The sequence below is a fragment of the Prionailurus viverrinus genome, chromosome C2 (genome assembly GCF_022837055.1).
Source record: "Prionailurus viverrinus isolate Anna chromosome C2, UM_Priviv_1.0, whole genome shotgun sequence".
NCBI lineage: Eukaryota > Metazoa > Chordata > Mammalia > Carnivora > Felidae > Prionailurus > Prionailurus viverrinus.
Genome location: NC_062569.1, coordinates 151,570,833 through 151,598,406, shown reverse-complemented (window position 1 = coordinate 151,598,406; position 27,574 = coordinate 151,570,833). Strand labels below are relative to the sequence as shown.

The 27,574-nt window shown below is 39.4% G+C and overlaps 1 protein-coding gene across 8 annotated transcripts in view; it reads right to left on the bottom strand.

The window, feature by feature from the left end:
- TTC3 (tetratricopeptide repeat domain 3) overlaps nt 1-27,574 on the bottom strand; it is a 127,789-nt gene that overhangs the window by 16,257 nt on the left and 83,958 nt on the right. For all 8 annotated transcript variants that reach the window (XM_047876415.1, XM_047876410.1, XM_047876411.1 and 5 more), the window contains 6 exons: nt 23,331-24,399; nt 22,336-22,401; nt 16,619-16,768; nt 5,706-5,845; nt 1,764-1,832; nt 247-343 (listed from right to left, as the gene is read on the bottom strand). In XM_047876415.1, coding sequence (XP_047732371.1) covers nt 247-343; nt 1,764-1,832; nt 5,706-5,845; nt 16,619-16,768; nt 22,336-22,401; nt 23,331-24,399 — 1,591 coding nt within the window. The remainder of the gene's footprint in view (nt 1-246; nt 344-1,763; nt 1,833-5,705; nt 5,846-16,618; nt 16,769-22,335; nt 22,402-23,330; nt 24,400-27,574) is intronic.

Genomic DNA, 27,574 nt, shown 5'->3' with positions numbered 1-27,574 from the left:
AAGCAGACTGCAAAATGTGGTGTTCACTTTGAGTACAGCTATGTAATATCATGTAAGCACAAGGGTAAAACATTAAAAAGTGACATGCATGGAAAAAAGTAGCTATTTCTGGGATGTAGGACTCTGGGTGAGAGGCTATCCGTCAGACTCCACACTTTTCAGAAATGTTGTTATGCCTCATATGTAGTTAAACACAAAGCAAACAATCTCACCACATCTGTCCATCACCAAGTGTCCCAGGCTCACCTCTGCAGCCACTGCTCTTTGAAGACTCTCTTCATAATTCTCTTTCCCTTTCTTTATGCACTCTTCTATTTTCATTTTCTCATTTGTAAATGTATCACTGCAAATGTTAATGAGAAAAAACTTCTTGAAAAAGAAAAAAACAGTGAGATAACTAAAGGCTTAAGCCAGGTTAGCTTTGAAATCATGACACAGAGAGACTCACAAAACTTCTTAGTGTCTGGCACACAGATTCACTCATATGTGCTTTTTGCATTTCACAAATGATCAAAGGAACACATAAAATTTAAAAATTGAGTGTTTGGTGGAAATGTTGAAATCACTTTTACCAGGGCAGGTGAACTACAACGTATCTGGCTACAGAACATCCCTCATGCTTCCAGTCAGGAAATTCTATTTTGACACACATTATATGACAAAGAAATCATCCAAAGGAAAAAAGTGATCTCTACAAAGTAATCACGGCAATATGTGTATAAGGGCTTAAAAAAAAAAAAAAGGCCATGAATCATGATGCGAATGGAAATGTCTATGTGAAACAATATTCAACGAAAAATGCAGAACACAACTGCTTCACTAATGAATATACTGACTACCCGTAGGTAAAAACATTATATCCATTAACAAAGCTTAAAAGAAAACTTTTTATAGGTTCATAATAAATATCTGCCATCTTTAATAAACTTAAAATTGTAGAACAACTACCATAATAAAGTTGAGACTGTTATCTTAAGTAACACAAAAGAAAAGTTTTAAAAACACATTTTTAGGGGCGCCTGGGTGGCTCAGTTGGTTAAGCATCTGACCCTTGATTTTGGCTCAGGTCATGATCTTGCTGTCCATGAGACTGAACCCCACGTTGGGCTCAGTGCAGAGTGAGGAGCCTATTGGGACTTTCTCTCTCTTTCTCTCTCTCCCCCTCTCCCTATCCCCCATCCCAACTCAGGAGCACGTGTGTTCTCTGTCAAAATAAATAAATAAACTTGAAAAATAAAATCTTAAAAAAAAATCCACATTTTTAGTTTAAGGAGACTTCAAAGGAAAAGAACAGTTAATCAACAATAATAAACTCAGGATTAAAAAAAAATTTTTTTAATTGTTTATTTTTTGAGAGACACAGAGCATGAGTGGGGGAGGGGCAGAGAGCAGGAGACACAGAATCCGAAGCAGGCTCCAGGCTCTGAGCCGTCAGCACAGAGCCCGACTCAAGGCTCGAACCCATGAACTACTGAAGTAGGACACCTAACTGACTGAGCTACCCAGGCACCCCGAATAAAATTCAGGATTTTTATACTGACAATGTAAAATAAAAGTAGTAGGAACATCATAAAATAAAAATACTCAAAGAATAATTTTATTTAAACATTAATTTAAAGAATAAAATAGAAACAGAAATAAAAGAGACATAATTATTTAAAAGAAATAGACAAGCCACAATAGACTTAGAACCCTAGTGTGCTGGTGCCTCTGGGTATTAAAAGTATAAGATAATAGTAAAAGCAAACATAAACTTAATTTGCCTGATTTCGAGGGACTGATCCAGAAGTAATTCATGTTCCTTATCCTTTCCATCATTTTTCTGGGTATATCTATGGAAGAAAATCACCAAATTTTAATTAATTTTCAAGGATATTTAAAAACACGATCCCACATAGTAAATTCTACTTACTTTGATGCAAACATTTCTTGATTTTGTAAACTTCTACATTTTGATTTAATTTCTATTATCTTCTAAATAGGCAAAGAATCTGGGTCATTTTCCTTTAACACCGAAAGGACAGAAATCTTTTCTTCACCCTAGATCATATGCTTGCAGTGTAGACAACACCTTATCTCAGTTCACTTCAAGGAGCACTTCCAGGTGATTCCACATGACCCAGAGGAGTATCGGTGTTGTCAATCATCATCAGTATAACCAGTGGCTCTCATTCAAAATGAAAACAGCCTTCTCATCTTTAAAATAGGACTTACAGGGGTGCCTGGGTGGCTCATTTGATTAAACATCTGACTTGCCACTTGGGTCAAGATCTTGTAGTTCATGAGTTTGAGCCCTGTGTCAGGCTCTGCGCTGACAGCTCGGAACCTGGAGTCTGCTGTGGATTGTGTGTCTCCCTCTCTCTCTCTCTCTCTGCCCCTCCCCAACTTGCGCGCATGCGCGCTCGCTCTCTCTCTCTCTCAAAAAGAAATACAGCCCAGTCAACACACACACATATCCAGTCTAACACCATGCAAAACGAAGTGTATATATCTTTCTAAAACTTTTTAATTTTTTAAAAATGTTTACTTCTGAGACAGAGAGAGACACTGCATGAGTACGAGAGGGGCAGAAAGACAGGGAGATACAGAATCTGAAGGAGGCTCCAGGCTCTGAGCTGTCAGCACAGAGACTGACGCAGGGCTCAAACTCATGAACTGTGAGATCATCACCTGAACTGAAGCTGGACACCCAACTGACTGAGCCAGGCGCCCCGAATTTTTTTTTAAAGCTTATTTTTGAGAGAGAGAGAGAGAGAGAGAGAGAGAGAGAGAGAATGAATGAACGAGTGGGGGAGGGGCAGAGAGAGGGAGACAAAGAATCCAAAGCAGGCTTCAGGCTCTGAGCTGTCCGCACAGAGCCCAACACAGGGCTCAAACACACGAACTGGGAGAACATGACTTGAGGCAAAGTCAGAGGCTTAACCTACTGAACCACCCACGTGCCCCAACCAACTTGAATTAAAATAATAAATAAAAAGTATCCCAGCAAGATCAAATTTCAAGGGTGGGTGCTTGGGGAGGGGATCTGCATATGAAAAGACCTGAACTGGCATGCCAGAAAGTAAACCCGAGGTATTTTGATTACAAAACCATTTTCTTTTTAAATTTTAAAACTTCCTGCAAAACAGGAAGTACAGTTGGCCCTTGAACAACACAAGTCTGAACTGTGTAGTGCATATATACAGATTTTTTTTTGATACAGTATAATACTAAAAATGTACTTTCTCTTCCTTCTTTCTTTTTACTTAAAGTTTATTTATTTTCGAGAGACAGAGAGTGCAAGCGGGGGAGGGGCAGAGAGCAAGAGAATCCCAAGCAGGTTCTGAGCTGTCAGCTCAGAGCCCGATGTGGGGCCCAAACTCAAAAACTGTGAGATCATGACCTGAGCCAAAATCAAGAGTCTGATGCTTAACCGACTGAACCACCTAGGTGCCCCTTCCTTATGACTTTCTTAGTAAATCTGTTTTCTCTAGTTTACCAAGAATTATGGCATATAATAAATATACAAAATATGTGTTAACTGTGTTATCAGTGAGGCTTCCAGTTAACAGTAGGCTATTAGTAGTTAAGTTTTGGAGGAGTCAAAAGTTACATGTTGGGGGTCAGCACCCCTAAACCCCCACATTGTTCTAGGGTCAACTGCTTAATTATACAATTATTCTCCTGCTCAGAGTTTTGCTTCAAAACTTAAGACTACATAAAACTTTTAATATAAAAAGAGGCTTTACTTTAAAATCCAGATATAAAATTTAGATTTATATCATTTACAAAGTGCAAAAAGCCAAGCACATAAAGAAGCCTGTAGCTTATCTTTAAACTGGGACAGAAAAAAGGAAAACATGTATTAATAAAGTGAAAAAAAATAATAAAAACTTTATTCCTCAACAGAAATGGATTTTTATGCTAGCACACACAAAAAAATTTCTTATCATGATCAGCCTCATTTATTTTGTCTAGTTTAACAGTAAATCTGAATTGAGCATACAAAAATCTATGTTAAATACAAATATTCCTGAATTTTTAAATAACTTCACTACTGATATGCTCAAATATTGAGAGGGGTATGTGCCAAGACTCCCACTGGATGCCTGAAACCATGGACTGTAACAAACCCAGGTTTTTTCCTATATATACATACCTACGATAAAGTTCAAGTTATAAATTAGGCACAGTAAGAGATGAACAGCAATAACTAATAATAAATAAAAACAACTATACTGTAATGAATGTTACGTATGAGTGTGGTCTCTCTCTCAATGTATCTTATCTTACTACACTGTCCCCAGCCTTCCTTGATAATGTGAAATGACAAGATGCCTGTGTGATATGACGAGGTGAGGCGAGTGACACAGGCGGGTGACACAGTACTAGGCGACTACTGACCCTCCGACAATATGTCAGAAGGGGAATCATCTGAGCTTGACTGCCACTGATCACAGGTAACTGAAATGGTGAAAAATGAACCTATAGGTGGGGGTGGGGGGTACTGTACAGAGCTTTGCAGACGTTATTTCCACACATGTGTTCTGATAGAACTACTCTGAGCCTACTCAAAATGACAAGACACAGGCGGTGTTTTATGGTTCATCATTCTTGGAAGGATTACCTAAAAACTGTCCGAATTTAATGCCAGCAAGACTCATGATGAAGTCGTCGATCCTATGGCATGGCAAATGGAAAAACCACGAATGTCCTGAAAGGTGAGAATGGTAGTGTGGCCCCCGTGAACCATGCCTCCCCTTCTTCATGCCCTTAAATCTCCAGTAGGCCTGCCGCTTGCTTTTCACAACAGAATGTGGTGGAAGTAATGCTCTGATGGTTCTGAGCCTGAACTTCAAGAGGCATGGCAGCTTCTGCTCCCGTACCCTTGGGAGCCCTTTGCCACCACATATGAAGCGTGGCTACTGTGTTGGAGATCACCTGGATAGACCATACCGATAAAAGTCACATGAAGAGGCTACATGGAAAGGGAGCAGCCGTGAAACTACACGGAGAGAAAAAGCCAGGACATCCCAGCATCCCAGCTGAGCCCAGCCCCAGCCAATTCCCTGCCACGTGAAGACCATCAGAACAGCCCAGCGGAACTCAGACCAGGTTCCAAGATCATGATCACATAAGATGGCTGTTAATGTAAGCCACCAAGTTTGAGTGTTTTGTTACACAGTGGTAGGAATTAAGCTGAGGAATCATATGATATGTCACCAACTAGGGAAGAGAGGGGTTAGGAATGGATCACAGAGAATCTTAAACTTGGCCCATCTGACAACTGTATTACCTGTATGCATTACCAAATCCTTCATACCACAAGACCAAATTTTAGTAATTTAAAGGCTCAGGATGAAAGCAATTATAAATAATCATCACAGAATCTTAGTGCAGGAAAGAACCTTAGATCTAGACTAAGCCCCTCACTTTATAGACAAGGAAAAAATGGGGCAAAGGTAATGTTCACAGTAAGGGGTGGTGTCCCGACTAGAAGGAAGTCAGCTCTTTGCTCATTCATAGTCCCACTTGATTGGCAAACACAGTAGTTTTACGAAAAATTTCAGGTAAGTCCCCACAGAACGTTCTCTAAAATGAGGTGAAAACAGTATTTAAATTTGTACTTTACCTGACATAGTCTGAAACTGAATATCAAAAATGTTAAAATAACAACAAAAAAGCCCCAATAATAAAAAATCATTGCCTTTCAATTGTTAACTTACGTTTCGTTGGCATTTAGAACCTTTTTCATTTTCTTCTTTAGTGCTTTTAGATTTTCTTGGATTTCTTTTTTCTCTTGTTGCCATTTTTTAATTTCCTTTTCCAAATCTTCAAGGAACCAATCTAATTCTGTCTTTGATATCTAAAAACATTTTTAGAAAGCACTTAAATAAATAGGAAGATTTACTTAAAAAAAAAAAAAAAAGCCCCAAAGACAAGAATTGTGGTGGTGCATTAGTTCAATCAATAACTCCAGTTTAGCAGAGCACACTTAGGACCTGGGCTGAGCCTGGGATACAGAATCATATGACACACAGCCTTGGGCCTCACTTGTCCTCACCGAATCAGGCTGGGGGGAGGCTGTCAAACAAAAAGGCACAGAGGCATGATAGACTATCTGGTATTTGGGAAGGGCTTCTTAAAAACAGTGATTTCTGATTTCTGTCTTTAAAGATGAGATGCCATGTGGAGAATAGATCCCAAACAGTAGGAATAGTGAGGCAGAAGGATAAGAGAGTAAGACACGTACAAATGAAAGCAAGAGGCACTACGTGGCTGGAGTACGAGGTGGACATATGGAAGGCAGGGCAGGGAGAATGATACCCGAGATGACTTGGGTTCAAATTATAAAGGGGCTTGTGAGTAATGCTACGGAGGGTGGACTTTACCCGGTAGATAACACGGAGCCAGTGAAGACTCTTAAGCAAGGTAGTGAGATGATTAGATTCTGGTTTTAGAAAAATAAGCGAAAGACGCAGAGATGGATTAAGAATGGGTAGGAGGGAAAAAAAAAAAAAAAAAACCAAAAAAGAATAGGTAAGAGGCCATGTGAAAGTGGTAGACCAAATCAGTAGCCTTCATATTTTCTTGACTGTGACCCCAAACAACAGACACGTTTTAATAACAATCCATACCGTATGTATATATGCACACACATGCAAACTGAAAGAGAACTGCCCTTTCGGAGATGCTTTCTGATATTTTTAATCTATTCAATTATTGAAAACAATTCCAGTCACCACCATTAAACTGATTTCATAGCCCATTATGAATTATAACCCTTAATGTTAAAAACTACGTTAGACGAAGGTAAAATTTCTTAAAAATTTCACTGTAATAGTCCGTGAGAGACAATAAGGATTATGGTAGGGATGATAAAAAGAAATAAATGAAATTTTAAAAGAAGAGGACAGATAAGACCATATGTCTAAGTGGGATATGAGACCTAAAGCAGAAGTTGTGACCTAAAGAAGAGTTACGGGCACCTGGGTGGCTCAGTTGGTTAAGTGGCCAACTTCGGCTCAGGTCACAATCTCACAGTTTGTGAGTTCGAGCCCCACGTTGGGCTCTGTGCGGACAGCTCAGAGCCTGGAGCCTGATTCAGATTCTGTGTCTTCCTCTCTCTCTGCCCCTCCCTCACTCATGCTCTGTCTCTCTCTCAAAAATAAACATTTAAAAAAATTGAAAAAAAAAAAAAAAAGAAGTTGACAGAGTTAAAGATAGGTTTCTACCTTTGATGAACAGTTAAAAATCCCATTAACAAAAAAGAGCACAGAAGATGTACTAGGCTAGGAAGCATGAAAACAGACACATTAACCTAGATATGGATGTTTAACTAAATCTGTGAATAAATATGTGAGAACCCCGTAATTTTGACCCTGTAGTCATTTTTAAAAATCTTTTTACTTTTGAGTGAGAGAGAAAGAGGGAGTGCGTGTGAGCAGGGGAAAGGGATAGAGTGGGGGAGAGAGAGAATCTTAAGCAGGCTCCATGCTCAGTGTGGAGTCTGACAGGGGGCTTGATCTCAGGACCCTGAGCTGGAAACTTAACCGACTGAGCCACCCAGGCACCCCAGGCCCTGCAGTCAGTTTGATGGGACAGAGCAGAAATTTCTAAGCATTTGACAAGACTAGAAATCAAAGGAATAAAAATACTGAATTCACACAGCTTTTCAACATAACCATTTAGAAAGAAACAACATTCTTCTGAGTCTTATTTGTCTATACAACAGACACTTCTATTCTAACAGGCTATTCTAGCACAAGAACAGCACACAATCAAGTCAGGTATGCTTTGTTCCCCAAAACAGCCTTTCCCAATATGGGCAAGTCCCACCCTATTCCAAGTCCACTGACCAGTTGGTTGGTTGTAACCTGGAATGCATTTCCCCATGAAAAGCCATGTTATAAATGTCAGTTAAATGTCTACCAGTTCCCTCCAGGATGCACCTGGTTACACTGTGAACTGGATGCAAGGAGGTCTACAGGGTTCAGAGGGCAAGTCCTCAGACCATGAGAGTCTATTTATAGAAGACACAGTCTTATCCTGGGTGCTGGGAGCAGAGACATGGTGCAGGGAAGGCGAAGGGGAAAGTGCAGAATCTCCCCTGAAACCTGCTCGAAAGAGTCCTGTCTGTAGTAGCCTCCGCCTTCCGACATTCGTTCCATCCTCCAAGGACCCTTCTGCAACACCCTCAAGTTTCACTGGACCCCTGATTTAAGCGCCCCTGACAGAGGGTATGTCAGCCTCCCAAGTGCATACTTCAAACACCCTTTCCTTCAGGTCTCTCAGGACTCAGAGCCCCTCACCGCACTCGGGGATTCTGAAGAACCCCTTCAGCTTGCCTAGAAGTGTTCACATTTCACTCTCTAGCCTAAATGACTCTAACCTAGAGGCGGTCTACACACATGCTTTATCTGGCAAGTTCAATAGTTTCTCCTTGCTTTTTAATGTTTGGGTTGTTTTTTTTTTTTTATGTTTATTTATTTTTGAGAGAGAGAGAGAGAGAGAGAGCAAGAATGAGCAGGGGAGGGACAGAGAGAGGGAGACAGAAAATCTAAAGCAGGCTCCAGTCTCTGAACCATCAGCACAGAGCCTGACACGGGGCTCAAACTCACAAACTGTGAGATCGTGACTTGAGATGAAGTCGGATGCTTAACCGACTGAGCCACCCAGGTGCTCCCAGGCTTTAGTTTTACAAATGCTTCACATCTATTATCACACTTCATCTTTCCTAACAGCCTGTGGGTAGCCGAGTGGGCAAGGCTGACTTTTTTACGGATAAGAAAATGGTAGGCGGAAGGGGTGCCTGGGTCATTCAGTCGGTTAAGCGTCCAATGGTTTGTGGGACTGACCCCTGAGTCGGGCTCTGTGCTGGGAACATGGAACCTGCATGGGATTCTGTCTCCTTCTCTGCCCCTCCCCCGCATGCTCTCTCAAAATAAATAATAAAAAAGACAAAATAAAAAGAATGCTAAGTAGGTAAATAAAACAAAATAAAAAGATAAAAATGGTAATACAGAACCAGAAGTGAGAGTAATATAAAAGTAAATGGCATGAGGCATGAGCCATTCTTTAGAAAGAGCATTAAAACTTTTCTGGTAGACAAAATCCGAGGAAACAGAGTGAGCTATACCCACAAAATAAAAACAAGTCTGCTGCACAAAGAAGCCCAGGTAGTGAAAGCAGAGCGAAACAACTTCTTAGGGCCTCATAAAGAGGACGCTGCAGAAAAGTCCCGAAAGACCAGCACAGAGCCTGGCTTATACTGAAGGGAGCATCCAATACATTTTGTCAAATGAAACAGTGGATAATATCCTCAACCACATATTAGCAAATATTCAAGCAACAATCTTCACAGAAGTGCAGGCCTGATGTTCTCTGATGTAGGCGGACACAGAATATGCAGCCGCAATTCACTAAACCCAGTTAACCCAGTTCTTTGGTGCTCAAATGCACATTGTTTGATAACATCAGAACTATTCTGTACACTGAGATTCAAAGATGACAACAGTTTAAGGGTGCCTGGGTGGCTCAGTTGGTTGGGCGGCCGACTACAGCTCAGATCATGATCTCGCAGTCTGTGAGTTCGAGCCCTGCATCGGGCTCTGTGCTGACAGCACAGAGCCTGGAGCCTGCTTATGATTCTGTGTCTCCCTCTCTCTCTGCCCCTTCCCTGCTTGCTCTCTGTCTCTCTCTCTCTCAAAAATAATAAACATTAAAAAAAATTAAAAGATGACAACAGTTTGGTGGGGGAAGTATGCATAAATGATAATTACTACACCACACACAAAAATTAACTCAAAATGGTCATAGACCTAAATGGAGGAGCTAAAATTGTAAAACTCTTAGAAGAAAATACAGAAGTAAATCTTGATGACCCTAGATTACGAGGTTTCTAAAATATGACATCAAAAATAAACAACAAAAGAAAAAAGTGAACGATACTGAAATAAAAAACTGTGCTGCAAATCATGCCATCAGGAAGCTGAAATGACAACCCGCAAAATGGAAATCGGACAAATATATTTTCAAGTATGGAAGATGGAAGAAAATATCTAGAAGTCATATATTTAACTAGCAATTTGCACCCAGATTAAACATATATGAAATGCTTAAGACAAATAATCCAATTAATAAACAAAAAATTGGACAGACATTTCTCCAAAGAAGATATATAAATAGACAATAAGCACATGAAAAGATGCTCCACACCACTGGCCTTTAGGGAAATGCAGATCAAAAGCACAATGAGAAATGACTTCATACCCATTAGGATGGCTACAATCAAAAAGATGGTTGATACTAAGCATTAATGAGAATGTGGAGAAGCTGGAACCCTCATACACTCTACTCGTGGGGATGTTAGCTTCTACAACTATTTTCGAACAGTCTGGCAGTTTCTCAAGCAGTTAAATATGGAGTTAGTGTATGACCCAGCAGTTCTGCTCCTAAGCATATTCCCTCAAGAAATGAAAACATATGGTGGTGCCTGGGTGTCTCAGTTGGTTAAGTGTCTGGCTCTTGGTTTCGGCTCAGGTCATGATCTCACGGTTCGTGAGTTTGAGCCCCGCGTTAGGCTCTGTGCAGACAGTGCAGACCCTGCTTGGAATGCTCTCTCTCCCTCTCAAAATAAATAAATAAACTTAAAAAAAAAAAAAAAGAAATGAAAACATATGCCCACAGATATTCATGGCAGATATTCACAGCAGCATTATTCATACAGTCGAAAAGTAGAAAAAAAACCCCATCAACTGATGAGTGGATAAATAAAATGTGGCACTGCCATTCAACAGAATATTACTCAGCAGTAAAATGGAATGAAGTACTGACATGTGTTACATGGATGGATGTACATGGAGGTACCTTGAAAACATTATGCTAAGTGAAAGCAAGCAGTCACAAAAGATCACACAGAGTGTGACTCCATTTATATAAAATGCCCAGAATAGGCAGATCCATACAGTACATGAGTGGTTGCCTAGGGCGGTGGGAGGGAGGAGAGTGGAGAGTTACTGACAGTGGGTATGAGATTTCTTCTGAAGGTGATGAAAATGTTCTGAACTTAAGACTGTGGTGATGGCTGTGCAACTGTGTACGTGTACCACAAACACAGAACTGTATACTTTAAATGGGTGAGTGAGTTTTATGGTAAATGAATTATATCTCAACAAAAATGTTAACAAAAATAGTCACTGGATAATATAGCGAGGTATTTATTATTACCATTGCATTAATAAGGACCTTGAACCAAAGCTGAGGTTACCATCAGCAACTGCTCCCTTAAGAAAGTGATGCCTGAGCTAGGTGGACCCAAAAAATGAGAAGTGAGCCAGGCTTGGAGAGAAAGAAGGCCACTTGAGGCAGAAGAAACAGTGCTAGGAAAAGAGCCAAAAGTGAAAAAAAAATCACAGGACAAATGCTATCCAGTAAGTATAGAGGATAATGCAGAGAACTAACTAGTAAAGGAGAAGGTGGATGATGGAGGGTCGGCACCAATCATGGAAGGGTTTTTAAGCTCTTGGTTAACTACTGAATGTTAGTGAATTTTGGTGCTGACCTACTACAGCAGAGGGATAGCATTCACAGCCCCATCCTTATCTACACCCTTTGTCATGGGACCATCCAGGTTCCTTCCATAAAGAGCAGTCTCTTTTCTCTACCCCTGAATCTGGGCTGGCTATGTGACTTGCTTTATCTAATGGGATATTAGCAGACCTGACGTCAGCAGAGGCCTGAAAATTTCTTGTGTGACCATCCCTGCTTGTCCTTGCACTTACTGGAAGAAGAAAGACACATAGAGCAGAGCTGGTTGCCCCAATCATCCCAGCTGAGGCCATTCTAGATCATTCCATAGCCAGGTGACCCCACGTATATGAGCAAGTAAGCCAAGAACAACAGAACTTCAGCTGATCCAAAGGTGAAACAGTCCAGCCCAGCCTAACTGGGATAAACCAATCCACAGACTCACACACTTAACGTTTACTATTATAGGTCACTAAGGTTTTGTGGGTGGTGGTTACTCAGCATTATTATGGCAGCAATTAACTGACACATCCATACTGCTTGTGAAGTGCTGAGAAATATTTTTCAAACGGTTATGGAACTGACATTCTCTTAGGGGAGCAAAAAAGGGATCTAGAGCTTGACACTTACTAACTGTTCTGCCACTTAGTACTGGTATGACTTTCAGCAAGTTGCATTAGCTGCTCCTGTCTCCATATCCTAACAGTAAAATGGAGAAAATACTAGTGTACTATGTAACATTAGTATATTATGATTGTTTGAGATTAAATAATCCATGTAAAAAATTTACAATTGACTCTGGCACATAATGAGCTACGTAAAGGTTAGATTATAAACGCTGAACTCAGGGTGCCTACGTGGCTCAGTTAGTTAAGCGGCAGACTCTTGATCTTGGCTCAGGTCATGATCTCACGATTCGTGGGATCAAATCCCACGTCAGACTTCATGCTGACAGCGCAGAGCCTGCTTGGGATTCTTTCCCTCTCTCTCTGCTCCTCCCCTGCTTACTTCCCCCCAAAATAAATAAACTTAAAAAAAAAAAAAGGCTGAGGGGCACCTGGGTGGCTCAGTCGGTTAAGTGTGTCCAACTGACGATTTTAGCTCAGGTCATGATCCCATGGTTTGTGGGATCAAGCCCCATTCAGGCAGCATGCTGACAGTGAGGAGCCTGCTTGTGCTCTTGCTCTCTCAAAATAAATAAATAAACTTAAAAAAAAAAAAAAAAGGCTGAAGTTGGCAAAGATCATGACTGAACGAACAGGAGAACCCCACCTCTACACAGATGTGGGCTGAGGAATTTTTGGCAGGCAGGGCCCAAGATTCTGTTTTGATGTAAAAATAGGACAAAGTTTTAAAATTCTACTCCATTAACTTATTCTAGGTCAAAATTATTTTGATTACGTTTTAAGAGCCAAAGTCAACTTAAATACCCATCTTAGCTCTATGAAAATCTCATTAAAGTACCTTAAGAACAGGGGAGACGAGCAATGATTGCCTAATGGGTACAACAGGGTTTCTTTTTGGCGTTATGACAATGGTTCTGGAATTAGATAGTGTTAATGGTCATATAACATTGTGAGTATACTGAAAACCACTGAATTACATACTTTGTAATGAATAAAATGATGAATTTTATCTTAATAAATTAAAAAGAACATAAACCCGTGAGCAATACTGCAGTCAGTTATAATCTGCCAACTGCAAGTTAGAGGTAAAACCAACAGGAGATTCTGGCTTTAGAACAGGTATTTTCCTCCCACATAACAGATAACTGGCCTAAATAACTATTAAGGCCATCCTAGCTCATGATAATAAAACCCCATCAGCTATATACAATAGCTAGCTCAGATTTTTATTGATGCTTTTTATATGCCAAGCACTCTTTAACTGCTTTGTAAACAATTTTGCTGAGTAGGGGCATGAGCGGCATTTTGGGTGGGACAACTCTTCCTTCTAACTATATTTAGTATCTCTGGACAACCCACCCTCGTCCAACCACCCCTGTGAGTCCTCAAAAACCTACGAAGTACAGATTGTATTACTAATGAGGAAGCTGAGGGTCAAAGAGGTTAAGTAAACTAAGGTAACAGAGGTATCAGATGGTAGTGCTGGAGTTCAACCTAGGCAGCCTTACTGATGCCTGAGCTCGGAAACGTGATTTGCTATCGCTTGTCTAGAGTGCAAAGGGTGGTTGTACCTAGTATGTGGTATCAACCAACTTTCAAGTAAAAGTATTAGCTGATGACCTCAGTGATCTAGAGAGTCCAAGACCATGGGAAAGATCAATAAAAGCCACACATTTCTTTTCATGTTTATAAAAGATTTCTCCACAAGCTAATTATGAACACAATCATGATTAATAAAGAAATGGCCACAGCTACATCTCATCGGCTCCTGTATAGACAACAACCTAAAAACTCAGATGAGCAATTTATTCTGACAGGACACGGGCCTACATTTTACATGGGAAATCTAACAACCTAACAGACCTAAAACTGGGGGACTACATAATGGCTCTTTTAAAAAACAGACCGACTACACTCTTAGGGCCCCCCCACTTGAAGGCAGACCTGAGCCTCAGTGAAGTTAAAAAAGCACATTAAAAGCCCAGTCCCAGTCAGAGCTGCGGCTCCCTAGCAGCCCTCCACCCGAGGTGACTGAGTCACTGTGAATTTCTTGGTCAAGTATAGAAAGAAAGGAAGATCCCTTGAGAAACTGCACAAATACAGGACCCAGTCAGACCAGCAGTTTATAAAGCTGGACAAGCCTCTGCCAGAGAGAAGCAAAGCTCGCTCACCGGAAGCCCAAGTGGCAGAGTCTGAAAATCTGCTCTCATGACTTAATCAGGTGGCCATAAGCATTCTCCTATGGATTTAGTAAAACTGAATTTTACTGAGGTAATAGAACGTTTATAAAAATATTTTATTTTGGGGGCGCCTGGGTGGCTCGGTGGGTTGAGCGTCCGACTTCGGCTCAGGTCATGATCTCACGGTCCGTGAGTTCGAGCCCCGCGTCGGGCTCTGTGCTGACAGCTCGGAGCCTGGAGCCTGCTTCCGATTCTGTGTCTCCCTCTCTCTCTGCTCCTCCCCTTGTTCATGCTCTGTCTCTCTCTGTCTCAAAAATAAATAAACGTTAAAAAAAATTAAAAAAAAAATTATTTTGTTAAGCCCCCAGACAGCTTACTCAAATTAGTGTTCTATGAGTGACTACTGTGCAGGCTTTTATTTTTGCTCCTTTTCTCCTCTCCCAATCAGAAGATCTCATTCAACCAGGCAACTGACCAGAAAGTCTGGTTTCTTCAACTGCTCTCACCCTTCAAATCTCCCCTGTCTCATCCCAAGTGAAGACAAGTTATAACAGGAACGTGGTAACCATTACAACAGCAGTATTTTAACAGCTACCTTTACAAACTGACCCTTTTGTTCTGGGTGTACTTAAATACCGATAATTCCCTGATTAAAATCCCACTAAGCTAATTTTCTTCTCTTTAATATGCTACCACAGTTACTGATCCAGACTTCTGGAACAAATTCTTACCTTTTTTGTGTTTAATTGAAGTATACTTGACATACCATGTTGAATTTGTTTCAGGTGTGTAAGACAGTGAATTGACAATTCTAAAAATAAGGCAATGCTTACCACGATAAGTGTAAATCCTTCCTTTCTTAAATTGCCTAACATCCACTTGTTATGCCTGTACAGAAGACCTCGTTTTAAAAAGAAACACGCTAGGATTCCTTTACATCCGTAATTCATTTTCCCACCAATTCAGTGTGCCTTGCCACTAATTAATTCCAATAGCTAGTTACCTGTAACTATAATCCATCTTAGCTGATGGAATTCAAGGTCAATTCAAGATGGTCTAGGTGATTTTGCAGATCGAATATGCCTAAGCTTCATGTGTCAGTCTTACATTTCCTTCAGAGTAAGATGATGACAATAGTAGTAGTAGTAATAGTGGCAGAGGCAATACTTACAGAGCCCTTACTACACAATACACAGCTGTAAGTACTTTACAAGTATTAATCTACCCCCGTGAAATGGGAGCTATCGTCACCCAAAATTTCCAGATACGAAACTAAAGCACAAAGAAGTTAAGTAACTTGCCCAAGATGAGAACTGGTACGGAATCAAGCTTGAATCTGAACCCAGTTGGTCGGACCCCAAGGCTCACACCATGAATCACTAATGCTACACTGCCTCTCAATATAAACAAGGATTAACTTAGAACTTAGTCACCAGAAAAATTAAAACTAGAACTACCCTACAACCCAGCAATTATACTACAGGTATTTATCCAACGGATACAGGTGTGCTGTTTCAAAGGGACACATGCACCCCAGTGTTTATAGCAGCACTATTAACAACAGCCAAAGTATGGAAAAAGCCCAAATGTCCATCAATGGATGGATGGATGAAGATGTGAGATATATATAGATATATATATATATCTATATATATATGGAATATTACTTGACAATCAAAAAGAATGCAATCTTGCCATTTGCGACTAAGTGGATGGAACTAGAGGGTATTATGCTAAGTGAAATTAGTCAGAGAAAGGCACATATCATAGGACTTCGCTGATATGAAGACTTTAAGAGACAAAACAGATGAACCTAAGGGAAATGAAGCAAAAATAATATAAAAATAGGGAGGGGAACAAAACATAAGAGACTCTTAAATATGGAGAACAAACAGAGGGTTACTGGAGGGGTTGTGGGAGGGGGGATAGGCTAAATGGGTAAAGGGCTTTAAGGAATCTACTCCTGAAATCATTGTTGCACCATATGCTAACTTGGATGTAAATTAAAAAACAAACAAAAATCTCAGTCACCAGAAAACAGATTTATTAAAGAAGCAACTGAGTATAAATAAACGAAAACCCAGATTCACAGCCCTTTTCTTACAAGGCAACATATAGCAGAGGTTCTACAACACTGCAAAAACACTGCTACTTTAACGTCATACAGAAATTTAAAAAAGCATTATTAAGAAAAAATCCGTTGTTCAGCCAACAATGCTGTTGACTCAGCTAACTGAGGCTACTAAAGTACAGACCTCCTGATCATGCCACATGCTACTAAAGAGAAGTTTCGGAGAGAATTACCTTGTTTTCTTCTGAGTTCCTTTTCAACTTTTCTTCCATGTCCTTGGTCTCTTCTGAGACCTTGAGTTTAATCTGCTCATAATTTTCACATGCTTCCTTAAGCTGCTCTTGTAAAACCTGGTATTCCTTCTCAATCTGTGAAAGATCTCCCTAAAAGTTACAAAATTATCTGTTAAAATAGTTTAAAATACCCTTTTCTCATCTTGTTCCAAACAGTCTCTTAAAATAAACAGAAGAGAAAAAGAGGCAGATGAAAATTTACAAGGGAAATGTCATGATAATTCAAGAATTAAAACCTCCTAAACAGTGTTTAGCAAAGCCAACTCTTTTTAAAGTACAATTATTCATATTACTGTAACTCATAATGAAACATTTCAATCTGTACTATAATTAGTTCTGAATATTTGTCTTAAAAAGGTTCAGTATTACTAAATCAATAGTGTGATGTGAATATCATTCTCCATGATTAACATCAAGAACTATTTATTAGGTTTAAAAAGCTGTATGTACATATGCATTTTAGATATGAACAAAACATATTAACTTTGACCCTACTTTTAAGTGTTTCAAATGGACAGTTGTAAAAATGACAAGTTAAAATATTATCAATGGTTTCCAGTTATGTAACTATCTCTTGGACCAGCTTAAAAAGCAAAAGCAAAAACAGAAGCATATTGCAATGTGAAATATTGTCCAACAAAAAATGTCATTTATGTGTTTTTAAAAACCTTTCATTCTGAAAAAAATAAATAAAAATAAAAACCTTTCATTCTGAAGGGAGACTGGGTGGCTTAGTCGGTTAAACGTTGGATTTCAGCTCAGGTCATGATCTGGCAGTCTGTGAGTTTGAGCTCTGGACTGGGCTCTGTGTCTCAGCCTGGAGCCTGCTTTGGATTCTGTCTCCCTTTCTCTCTCTGTCCCGCCCCAACTCGTGCTCTTTGTTTCACTCTCTCCCAAAAATAAACAAACATCTAAAAAAATAAAAAAAACCTTTCATTCTGCTAGGACAGTCAGCAATCACACCTGTGTGTCTGAAAGGCGTCTGGGTGGGCTGGCAAGTCCGCCCAGTTGCGGCTGACTGCTCTTCCCAGGGCCTTAGTGGCCAAGCCTGGAAATCTATCCCAGGGGCACAAACCTAGGTCTATCTTCCCCCACCTCCTGTACCTCAGCATCTTCCAAGTTTAAAAAAGCAGAGAATCAAGGTTTTGAAATTCAGTGATTTATCAGTTAGAGAACTATGAGCTGTGACCAGAGTGACCACACATGTCAGTCTGTTTTGAGTGTCCCAATTTTTATTTGTCCAGACTAAAAGTTTGGCAGCATGAATAGAGAGTCCACGTTTAAATAATAAATTAAATGGTCAACCCCACTACGACCCAGGAGAAAGACTTTATGGTTTTAGACCTTAGTTACCTCTATGTTCATTCTCAATTCAGCTAAAGAATCACAATGAATTAGCAACTTATTATTATGTATCAATTTATACCCCCAAGTCACCAAAGGAACAAGAAATTATAGCCATCTCTATGTTATCACAAACTTCACCACAATTCTGTAAGAAACATTATTCACACCTTTTAGAGATCAGAAAACCAAAGTTGAGAGAAATTAGGCAACTTCTTAAAGCCCCTGAGGAAAAGCAACAGTGCTGGGGATTAACTGCAAGTCTCACTGGTGGAGAAGCAAAAACTCAGCCATACTAATGATAAGGTCCTGAAACTAACTGCTAATTTAACAAGTGTTTTTGAATTCTCCCAATACTGATGAAAAAATTTGAGGGTGAAGAGCATACCTGGTTTAGAACTCAGTATGCTGTAAGAACTCAACACCAGATATTCTAGACGCAAAAATGTTCACTATAGCACTGTCCGTATGCCTGAAAAGCTGACACAATCTAAATGTTCAACAGTAAGAAACTAATCAAATAAAATATCATATTCATACAATAGAATACCAAGTCTGCGTTAAAAATGATGATAAAAATCTATATTTACTGACATGGAAAAAATCCATGACATATAAATACCAAAAATTTTAAACACAACATATAAGCTACAATCCTATCTTTTAAAAAGAATTGCTATCGCTTCTCGGCCTTTTGGCTAAGATCAAGTGTAAAAAGAATTGCTTACTTAAATGTAAATGTTAAAATAAGGCCTAAGGGCTGCACATCAAAATGTAAATAAGGGAGAAGGCAACATAGATGACTTTTAATTTCTCCTCCATAATTTTCAGTATTGTTCATTAAAAAAATTAAAAGTTCTACATTATTTTTTTTAAATGTTATTTTTGAGACACAGAGAGAGAGAGAGAGAGAGAGAGAGAGAGAGAGAGAGAGAGAGAGAGAGGGGGGGAGGGGCAGAGAGAGAGGGAGACACAGAATCCAAAGCAGGCCCCAGGCTCTGAGCTGTCATCAGACGCTTAACTGACTGAGCCACCCAGGCACCCCATTACATTACTTTTTTAATTGGCCAAAACTATAAAGCTATTTGTACCAAGCATAGCAACACAATCTAACCTTACTTCTTCCTACTTAATTCTCTATCTGGTCTTGTAAATCATTCCATACCAGTAATAATAAAATTGCTGGACTATAATTCACTTAATGAGTCTAATACTGATGGATATTTAGGTTGTATTCAATTTTTTGCTGACACTAACGCAGATGAAACAAATATGCAAATACCCTTGTTCACTGGTCTCTATACATATATAGGAGTGCAGGTAAATTCCCAATTGCCATCCCCAGAAATTTACATTTTTACATTCTTTCAACAGTGCATAAATGACTTTCTTATTTCAGGTGGAGCTGGGCATCTTTTTATATGTTTAAAAAATCATCCTTATTTTATTGTGGATTGTCTATTCACATCCATTCCCATTTTTGCATTATTAATCTTTCCCTGATTAATTTACAGAAACTTTGTACGTTAAACAAGGCAATTAGTTCTCTATCTGTCCCTATACCGCAAATAACTTTCCTAGTTTGTCATTAGTGTTTTGACATCATGTGTCTATTTGTCCATATACAAATACATGCTATGCATATGTACACACAGATTATATATGTGTATATATAAACAGATACTCTTTGTTATACTGTTTATTAATCTCATGAAAAAAAAATTCCCTTTTTTTCTAGGTAAATTGTGGATCTGCTTTTTAATATTGAAATCTTTGATCTGTCTGGAATTTACTTTGGTATATGGAAATAAGGTGGGGACCCAAATTAATTTCTTCTAGACAGGCAACCCGTCTCCTAATACCACATATTTAATAATTCTCCTAATTCCACATATTTAATAAACTACTTTTTGCTCACTAATACCATTTTTATTTATTATACCTTAAATTTCTATTTTCTTTTGTTCTATTGTCTCTTATTTTAACAGCCTATTTATGTGCTAAAATAGATTATGTGCTAAATTAGAATCAATTTGTCCAGTTTCAGATAAACCCTGTGCAGGAGCCAGCCACCAAGGTGGCCCTCAAGATCCTCACCTCTTGGTATTTATACCCTTGTACAGTCCTCCCCTACAATGCATCAGGGTTTTTGGGTTGGTCTGTGTGACTAAGAGAATCATAAAGAAGTGATAGAAAGTGGCTTTCTAAAGTAGGTCATGAATGCTATTGCTACTTCTACCTTGGATCAACCACTCTGGGGAAAGCCAGGCCCCATGAGAACATGAGGACACTCAAGTGGTCCTACAGGGAGGTCCACAGGCAAGGAACTGAAGCCCCCACCAGTAGTCAGCAGCAACTTGTTAGCTGTGTGAGTGAGCCATCTTGGAAACAGAACCTCCAACCCCAGTTACTCCTTGCAGATGGCCAGATGAGCCCTGGTCTATATCTTGGCTGCAAGTCCTCAGCAATCTCCAGAACCATCAGCTGAGCCACTCAATTGCTGACTCAGAAGCTGTGAGATAATAAATGTTTATTGTTGTTTAAGGCACTAGGTTTTTTTTTTTTTTTTAATTTTTTTTTAAACGTTTTATTTATTTTTGAGACAGAGAGAGACAGAGCATGAACGGGGGAGGGGCAGAGAGAGAGGGAGACACAGAATCGGAAGCAGGCTCCAGGCTCTGAGCCATCAGCCCAGAGCCCGACGCGGGGCTCGAACTCACGGACCGCAAGATCGTGACCTGAGCTGAAGTTGGACGCTTAACCGACTGAGCCACCCAGGCGCCCCAATTAAAGCACTAGGTTTTAAGGTAATTTGTTATGTAGCAACAGGTAACTAATACATGTTGTTCATGACTGTACTGGAACTGTGTTAAAAGCTTTAGGGACAACCAGTCTCTTCACAATAATGGACCTTCCTATTCAATACTTTTCATTTACGTAAGTCTTCTGTGCGTTTCTCAGTACATTTTAAAGTTTTCTTTCATAGACTTAACTATTTTAACTTTTGGTAAAAGATATCTTATCTTACTATTAAAAATGGAATTTTATCTTCTAGTATACTTTGCAACAGATTGCTGTTTATGTTTGGAAAAGTATTCTATCCAATCACCTTTTTGAATTCTCTTAAGAGTTTGGTATTGCATTTTCACTTGATTGTTTTTTAATCTTCCAGATACACAATGTTAGCCTCCGTAAGAAATAATATTACATCTCCTCTTTTACAATCTTACTTCTCTTAATTTTGTCAGTTGTTATCTCCAGGATAATAAAATACTAAAGGTCATGTTTCACCTGAAAGTGAGATGAAGGCTTTGGCTTGAGAAAAAGATATTAGCAGGGGCGTCCGGGTGGCTCAGTCGGTTAAGCGGCCGACTTCAGCTCAGGTCACGATCTCGCGGTCTGTGGGTTCGAGCCCCACGTCAGGCTCTGTGCTGACGGCTCAGAGCCTGAAGCCTGTTCCAGACTCTGTGTCTCCCTCTCTCTGACCCTCCCCCGTTCATGCTCTGTCTCTCTCTGTCTCAAAAATAAATAAACGTTGGGGCGCCTGGGTGGCGCAGTCGGTTAAGCGTCCGACTTCAGCCAGGTCACGATCTCGCGGTCTGTGAGTTCGAGCCCCGCGTCGGGCTCTGGGCTGATGGCTCAGAGCCTGGAGCCTGTTTCCGATTCTGTGTCTCCCTCTCTCTCTGCCCTTCCCCCGTTCATGCTCTGTCTCTCTCTGTCCCAAAAGTAAATAAACATTGAAAAAAAAATAAATAAAAAAAAAAAATAAATAAATAAACGTTAAAAAAAATTAAAAAAAAAAAAAAGATATTAGCATGTGGAGAAGTATTCATCTTTCTCCATATTATTATGAGTTTTAGATGAGAAGGGGAATTGAATTTTATCTAATACCTTTCAGGAACTATGGAGTTGGCCAAATAACTTTTCTTAAGATACATCAACACAATATATTATATTAATAGCTTTTCTAACTGAATCATTCTTATAATGGTGAAGGTTTTTATTATAAAACTTTCTGTATCATTCACATCAATAAGCTCTTATATATAAATTAATAGAGGCTCATTATACCAGTTAAAACAATAAAGCCATTATACTTTGAAATAAATAAGCTAGGGAAAAAACACTTTTGTTTCTGCCTCTTTCCCAAATTCAATAAAAACAATTTTTTTGTCATGTTCTAAAGCTTATTGCATGGTAACATTTTATATGGAATTAGCAGACTCCAAAATAGTTCTAGTTCATCATTGCCATCTAGTTATAATAATGAAAACTAAAAAACCTTTAAATAGTCTAATACAATTCTGACTCACCTGTTGTGCCTCAAAAGGATCATATGGCTCAGTATTGACCTCTTGATGTGTTATATTCCAAGACACCTTTGGGGAAAAACAAACAATTTCATTAATCTCAATTCCTGTGGTACAATAAATCCATTATGTAATGACATTTTAAGACATGCTCACAATTTTTTCGAGGTGTGTTTTATTTATTTTTCTCCAATTTCAATAACTCACACTTTCTACAAATTCTTGTATTAGGAAAGAGCTATCATGTAGAATTGGTAAAAATGAAGATGATTTTGGTTTATTACTCTAACATGTGCTTTCAGAGCTTTTTAGAAAACAGAAAACATAACGAGGAGGGGGATAATCCAACAAGGGTCTAATGAATTCACGCCTGACAAAGTGAACTACAGAACATAAACTTATTCTCATGCTTGTTAGTAACTTTTATTCACATCTCTTTTGTTTCTCTCCACCTGGCTGTCTTTTTAGAGAAACTGGTTTTCATAAAAGAAACTGGTCACATATAGCCCAGACTGTTTTTTGGGGCCACCTGTGCAAAAAGCATATTTCCTTTCATTCTCCATACAGTAAGTTTGTGGGGGCCAGCACCCCACGTTGTGAGGTTTCCTGGTCTAGCTCTAACTGGGTAGGTAGGCTGGTGTGTCAGGGCTTCAATACCAGGATGTGCAAGTGCTACAGAAGTAACTACATCATCCTCAATGGTGCCATTATTAATCATTAACGTGATGGCTCCATCTGCTGATTCCTCTATCTCATTTCTCAACTGGTACAAAACTTGGTTAGGGAAGAAAGGTATTATTTACTAGACCCAAAAATTCTTTCTGAATTACCGATCATGCCCTACAAAAGGGTTCATATTTTTAAAACATTTCCAGGCAAAAGCTTTCATAACCATTATAAAGTCAATAATTTAAAAGAATTTTAGTAAATGGCAAAGAAAGATGAAAAGGAAAATTTAACTTCAGAATGGAGATTACTTTTTTCTATTTAGGTCTTACCTGTATAGCAGCCATTTGTGTATGTGGAATATTTGTTACTTCGTCGGTACTTTCTAGATTTACTTCCCACTTGTTGGCAGAATTTCCACAGTGACCTTCATGGCTGTTAGACCCACTGAGGGCTGTACCGTCACCATTCATGCTGCACTGTGTCTTTACTGATACTTCCAAAGATTCCTGAAGGATCTGTGTTTTAGGGGCAATCTCGTTACCAGGAGGAGTATTCTCAGCATTCAAATGAGGACCCTCAAAATATACAGCAGCACTTTCATCTGGTCTGTCACTGGCTACAAACGATGGCGCCACTGGTACTGATCTTTGCAGCTGATATTCAGAAGGAACATTGGCTAGAGGTGTATAAATGTTAGTGTACTGGGGCAAACTGGGTAACACGTTCATATATGTTGGTGGTGTCTGGGTAATGTCAAATCCCCGAAAGGGGAGGTATGTACAGTATCCTGTGACCAAATGGGGTTGAGACCAGTAGGTTGGTTTCACATCCTCAGAGGCTGGTTTGGGAGAATTACAGGATACTTGCTTGTGACCGGCATCCTCAGACACTGATGTGGGAGAATCAAAAGAGACCTCCTTGGGCTTCTCATCCTCAGAAACTGATCTAGAAGAATTATCAGACACTGGTTTCGGGTTCACAGCTTCACAGGTTGGTTGGGGAGAATTAGCAGATACAGGTTTGGGCTTCACGTCCTCAGAAGCTGGTGCTGAAGATAAGTCAGACACTGGTTTGGACTTTACATCTGGTTTAAATTCCCTCGCGGTTGGATTCAGTGGTAGTTTAACTCGTAAATACTCCCCTGTTTTTGAAATTTCTTCCACTTTTGTCTTAATGTTTTTCTTCTTTCTCTTTTTTTTAAGCCGTAATGCAACTTTCTTCAATGCAATACAGTTGTCAATCACAACAAAACGAGGACATCCCAAGAGAAAAGATTTCAAACCTCCGGCTTTTTCTAGTATTTGCCGAGTTTCTTCTGGGAAGAATTCATATTCTTCAGAGAACATTTTATTATTCATGTCCAAGGGACCATGCTCTTCCAACAACTGAGAGAAATAACTTGGAAAAAATTTATGTTTACATGTTATTACAAGGAAGTACTTAAACATGTTCTTTTGAAAAAAGTGTTTCCCCCAAAATTCTCCCCAAGAAAAATACTATTTCACTTCCAACTGATCTCAACACCTCCCCAACAAACATATTATACTCATATTAAGTCTGACAAAAGCTATATGCAATCAGTGATACTCTAGAAGCAAAATTTTATTTACCCTTGGAGAATAATCCTTAAAAAATTTGTTGGGAAAAAACCCGAAAAGGGATTAAAAAGTTATTTCATAAATTTCAATTACATAATTATACAATCTATTTTATTTTATTTTATTTTTTAATTTTTTTTTTTTTCAACGTTTATTTATTTTCGGGACAGAGAGAGACAGAGCATGAACGGGGGAGGGGCAGAGAGAGAGGGAGACACAGAATCGGAAACAGGCTCCAGGCTCCGAGCCATCAGCCCAGAGCCTGACGCGGGGCTTGAACTCACGGACCGCGAGATCGTGACCTGGCTGAAGTCGGACGCTTAACCGACTGCGCCACCCAGGCGCCCCTACAATCTATTTTAAAAGTAACGAAAAGAAAATTTATTCAAGAAAAATAACAAGAGTATCAGTAACAAGAATGTCAAATGAGAAGAAATCAAATTTCATTAAAATCCTACTGGAATTTACATACAGTAAAACTCAACATTTTTCTGTTTAGGAACATGCAATGATTCAGAAGTACTGAAACTAATCATGTCTGATCAATAAACCAATACAAACAAAACAAAAAATCAAATAAATCGATATAGCAGAGGATCAGACACACATAATGGGGTGATCCCTTAATCTACATCCAGTCCTAGACTGGGGTGCACTCCAGTTAAGGGGCTATTTTCTTTTCCCATTCTTGTGTCAGGCTCCAAGAGCCTTCCTCTTCCATTAGAACTTGGTATTCAGTCCATAACAATGGCATAACTAGCAACCAAGACACATACTATGCAATTTCAAAGAAATAGAGCCTCCACATTTTTTCCACTGCCTAAGTAGCAATGAATTTTTCAAACATTGAGGCAGGACAAAATTTAACAAGGGTCCCCAGCCCAAAGGGAAAGCGTGTTATAAACCATATTGTGAATAAAATTTTTATAGTTGCTATTATTTGAAACGCAACACAAAAATGAACTCTATTTATACATCTTTCTAGCCCTGAAAAATCATCTCTGTAAGGGAAACACTGGGTCCAAAATAGCATAAATATGACTTGTTTATAACCAGTGTCTTACAGGGGTTAGCAACCATCCATTGACGCACAGAACAGTGGTACTGGTATGGCTGTTCGGCAGACATGAAAGAGGCCCAAGCTCTAATGAAAGATGCTAGATACAACTGAAACAAGGAGGCTGACTCCACTTCTGCCAAGTTAAACAAGATGCATCTCTCTCATCATTGCTCCTGTTCAAAGTCTCAGACTCTAAAAGGGATAGTGTTCCTGCACTTCAGAACCAGAGGTAAAAACGGCACACTACATGAGACAGCAGTTTAAACAAACAAACAAAAACCTAACTATACCAGAAAGATTAATAGTTCTTATGTTGTTATCTCATATATGCAAGTACATGTTTACTCGCGTACATGTATTTTCACACTTGGATAGGGACCATCAGGGTCTGAAATGGTCATGGCTGGCCTTCCATAGTGCCATTACAGGCCACTGAAGGCACAGGGGCAAGGGACAGGATGAAGAAAACGTTTGGGAAAGCATTCCCACCCTAGTATGCTGGCGGTGGCCCTTTGACAAATCACTGTTTTGTAGAAGCTCATGATTCTTCCCTCACAAAGTCATTCTCTTTCCAATACAGTGTGATCAGACCAATGATGCATCTCTCCTGCTACTTGCAAGCTGTGCAAAAGGACTGTGTCTTCCACCTTGTCTGCAATCTTCCACAGTGCTTAACCCTAAGTGGTTAAATAAATCGTGGCTGACTAATTAATACCACGAAAGAGGTGGTAGGAAAAGCTAAGTGCAGAACGCTACCCACTGAAATACAATTCCCTTCAACTATCTAAAATCATAAATTGTGAGAACTAGAAGAGGGTCAAGTCAATTATACACCAATCAGTCTAATCCCCACCTTCACAGTGGAATACGTGAGTCAGGATAAAATTAACAGCAGTTATCCCAATATTCTGGATTCCTTGTGTAATATTTTTTTTCTACTCTAACACTCTTGTCATACACAAATTTTAGTTTCATTTTTCTTTCTTTTACCCACTGGACACTAAAAGAAATCATTCTTTTTTTTTTTTTTTAAGTTTTATTCATTTATTCATTTAAGTAATCTCTACACCCAACATGAGGATCGAACTCACGACCTCGAGATCAAGAGCCACACGCTCCTCCGACTGAGCCAGACAGGCACCCCTAAAAGAAATTGTTCTTAAGCTCATCATCACATGTCTACTTTTGAAAATTCAGAGAAAGAATTGTTTTGAGGTGTAACTTCCTGTAAGTTTTTGACTTTAAAGTTTTATCTCAAAACACATCAGCCTATTTTCTTCCTCATAAAGTTGTTTAATTTCCTCCCACTTATAACAATAATAAATTCTTTAAGAAGCAAGGTCCTGACAATGACACAGTTTAGCTTCAGTTTCGGATGCTTGAAGCAAAGCCTACCATATTTTAAGAAATACTAGTGTAGTTTTATAGCTGTTTCCATGGGGTCATCCAGGAGTTTTCTGGAAATATGATATGCTCAGCATTTCAACTCTAAAGAAAAACCATAGGGGCGCCTAGATGGCTCAGTCGGTTGGGTATCTGACTTTGGCTCAGGTCATGATCTCATGGTCAGTGAGTTCGAGCCCTGCATTGGGCTCTGTGCTGACGGCTCGGAGCCTAGAGCCTGCTTTGATTCTGTCTCCCTCTCTCTCTGCCCCTCCCCCACTCACGCTCTGTCTCTATCAAAAAATGAATAAACATTAAAAAAAAAAAATTTAAAGAAAAACCATAAAGAAGGGTCTGGGAGCATAACCAGACTGAAAAGGAAAGAAGCGACTGGGGAAAACAGAAGCAAGGACTAAACTACGGATGAGTAACAGGTTTTCTGCGAGAATAACCAGGCCTTAAATTAATTTCCTATTGCAGATCTTAACCCTCAATTTGTCTTCTTAAGGAAGGTAGCATGCACTACTTAGTA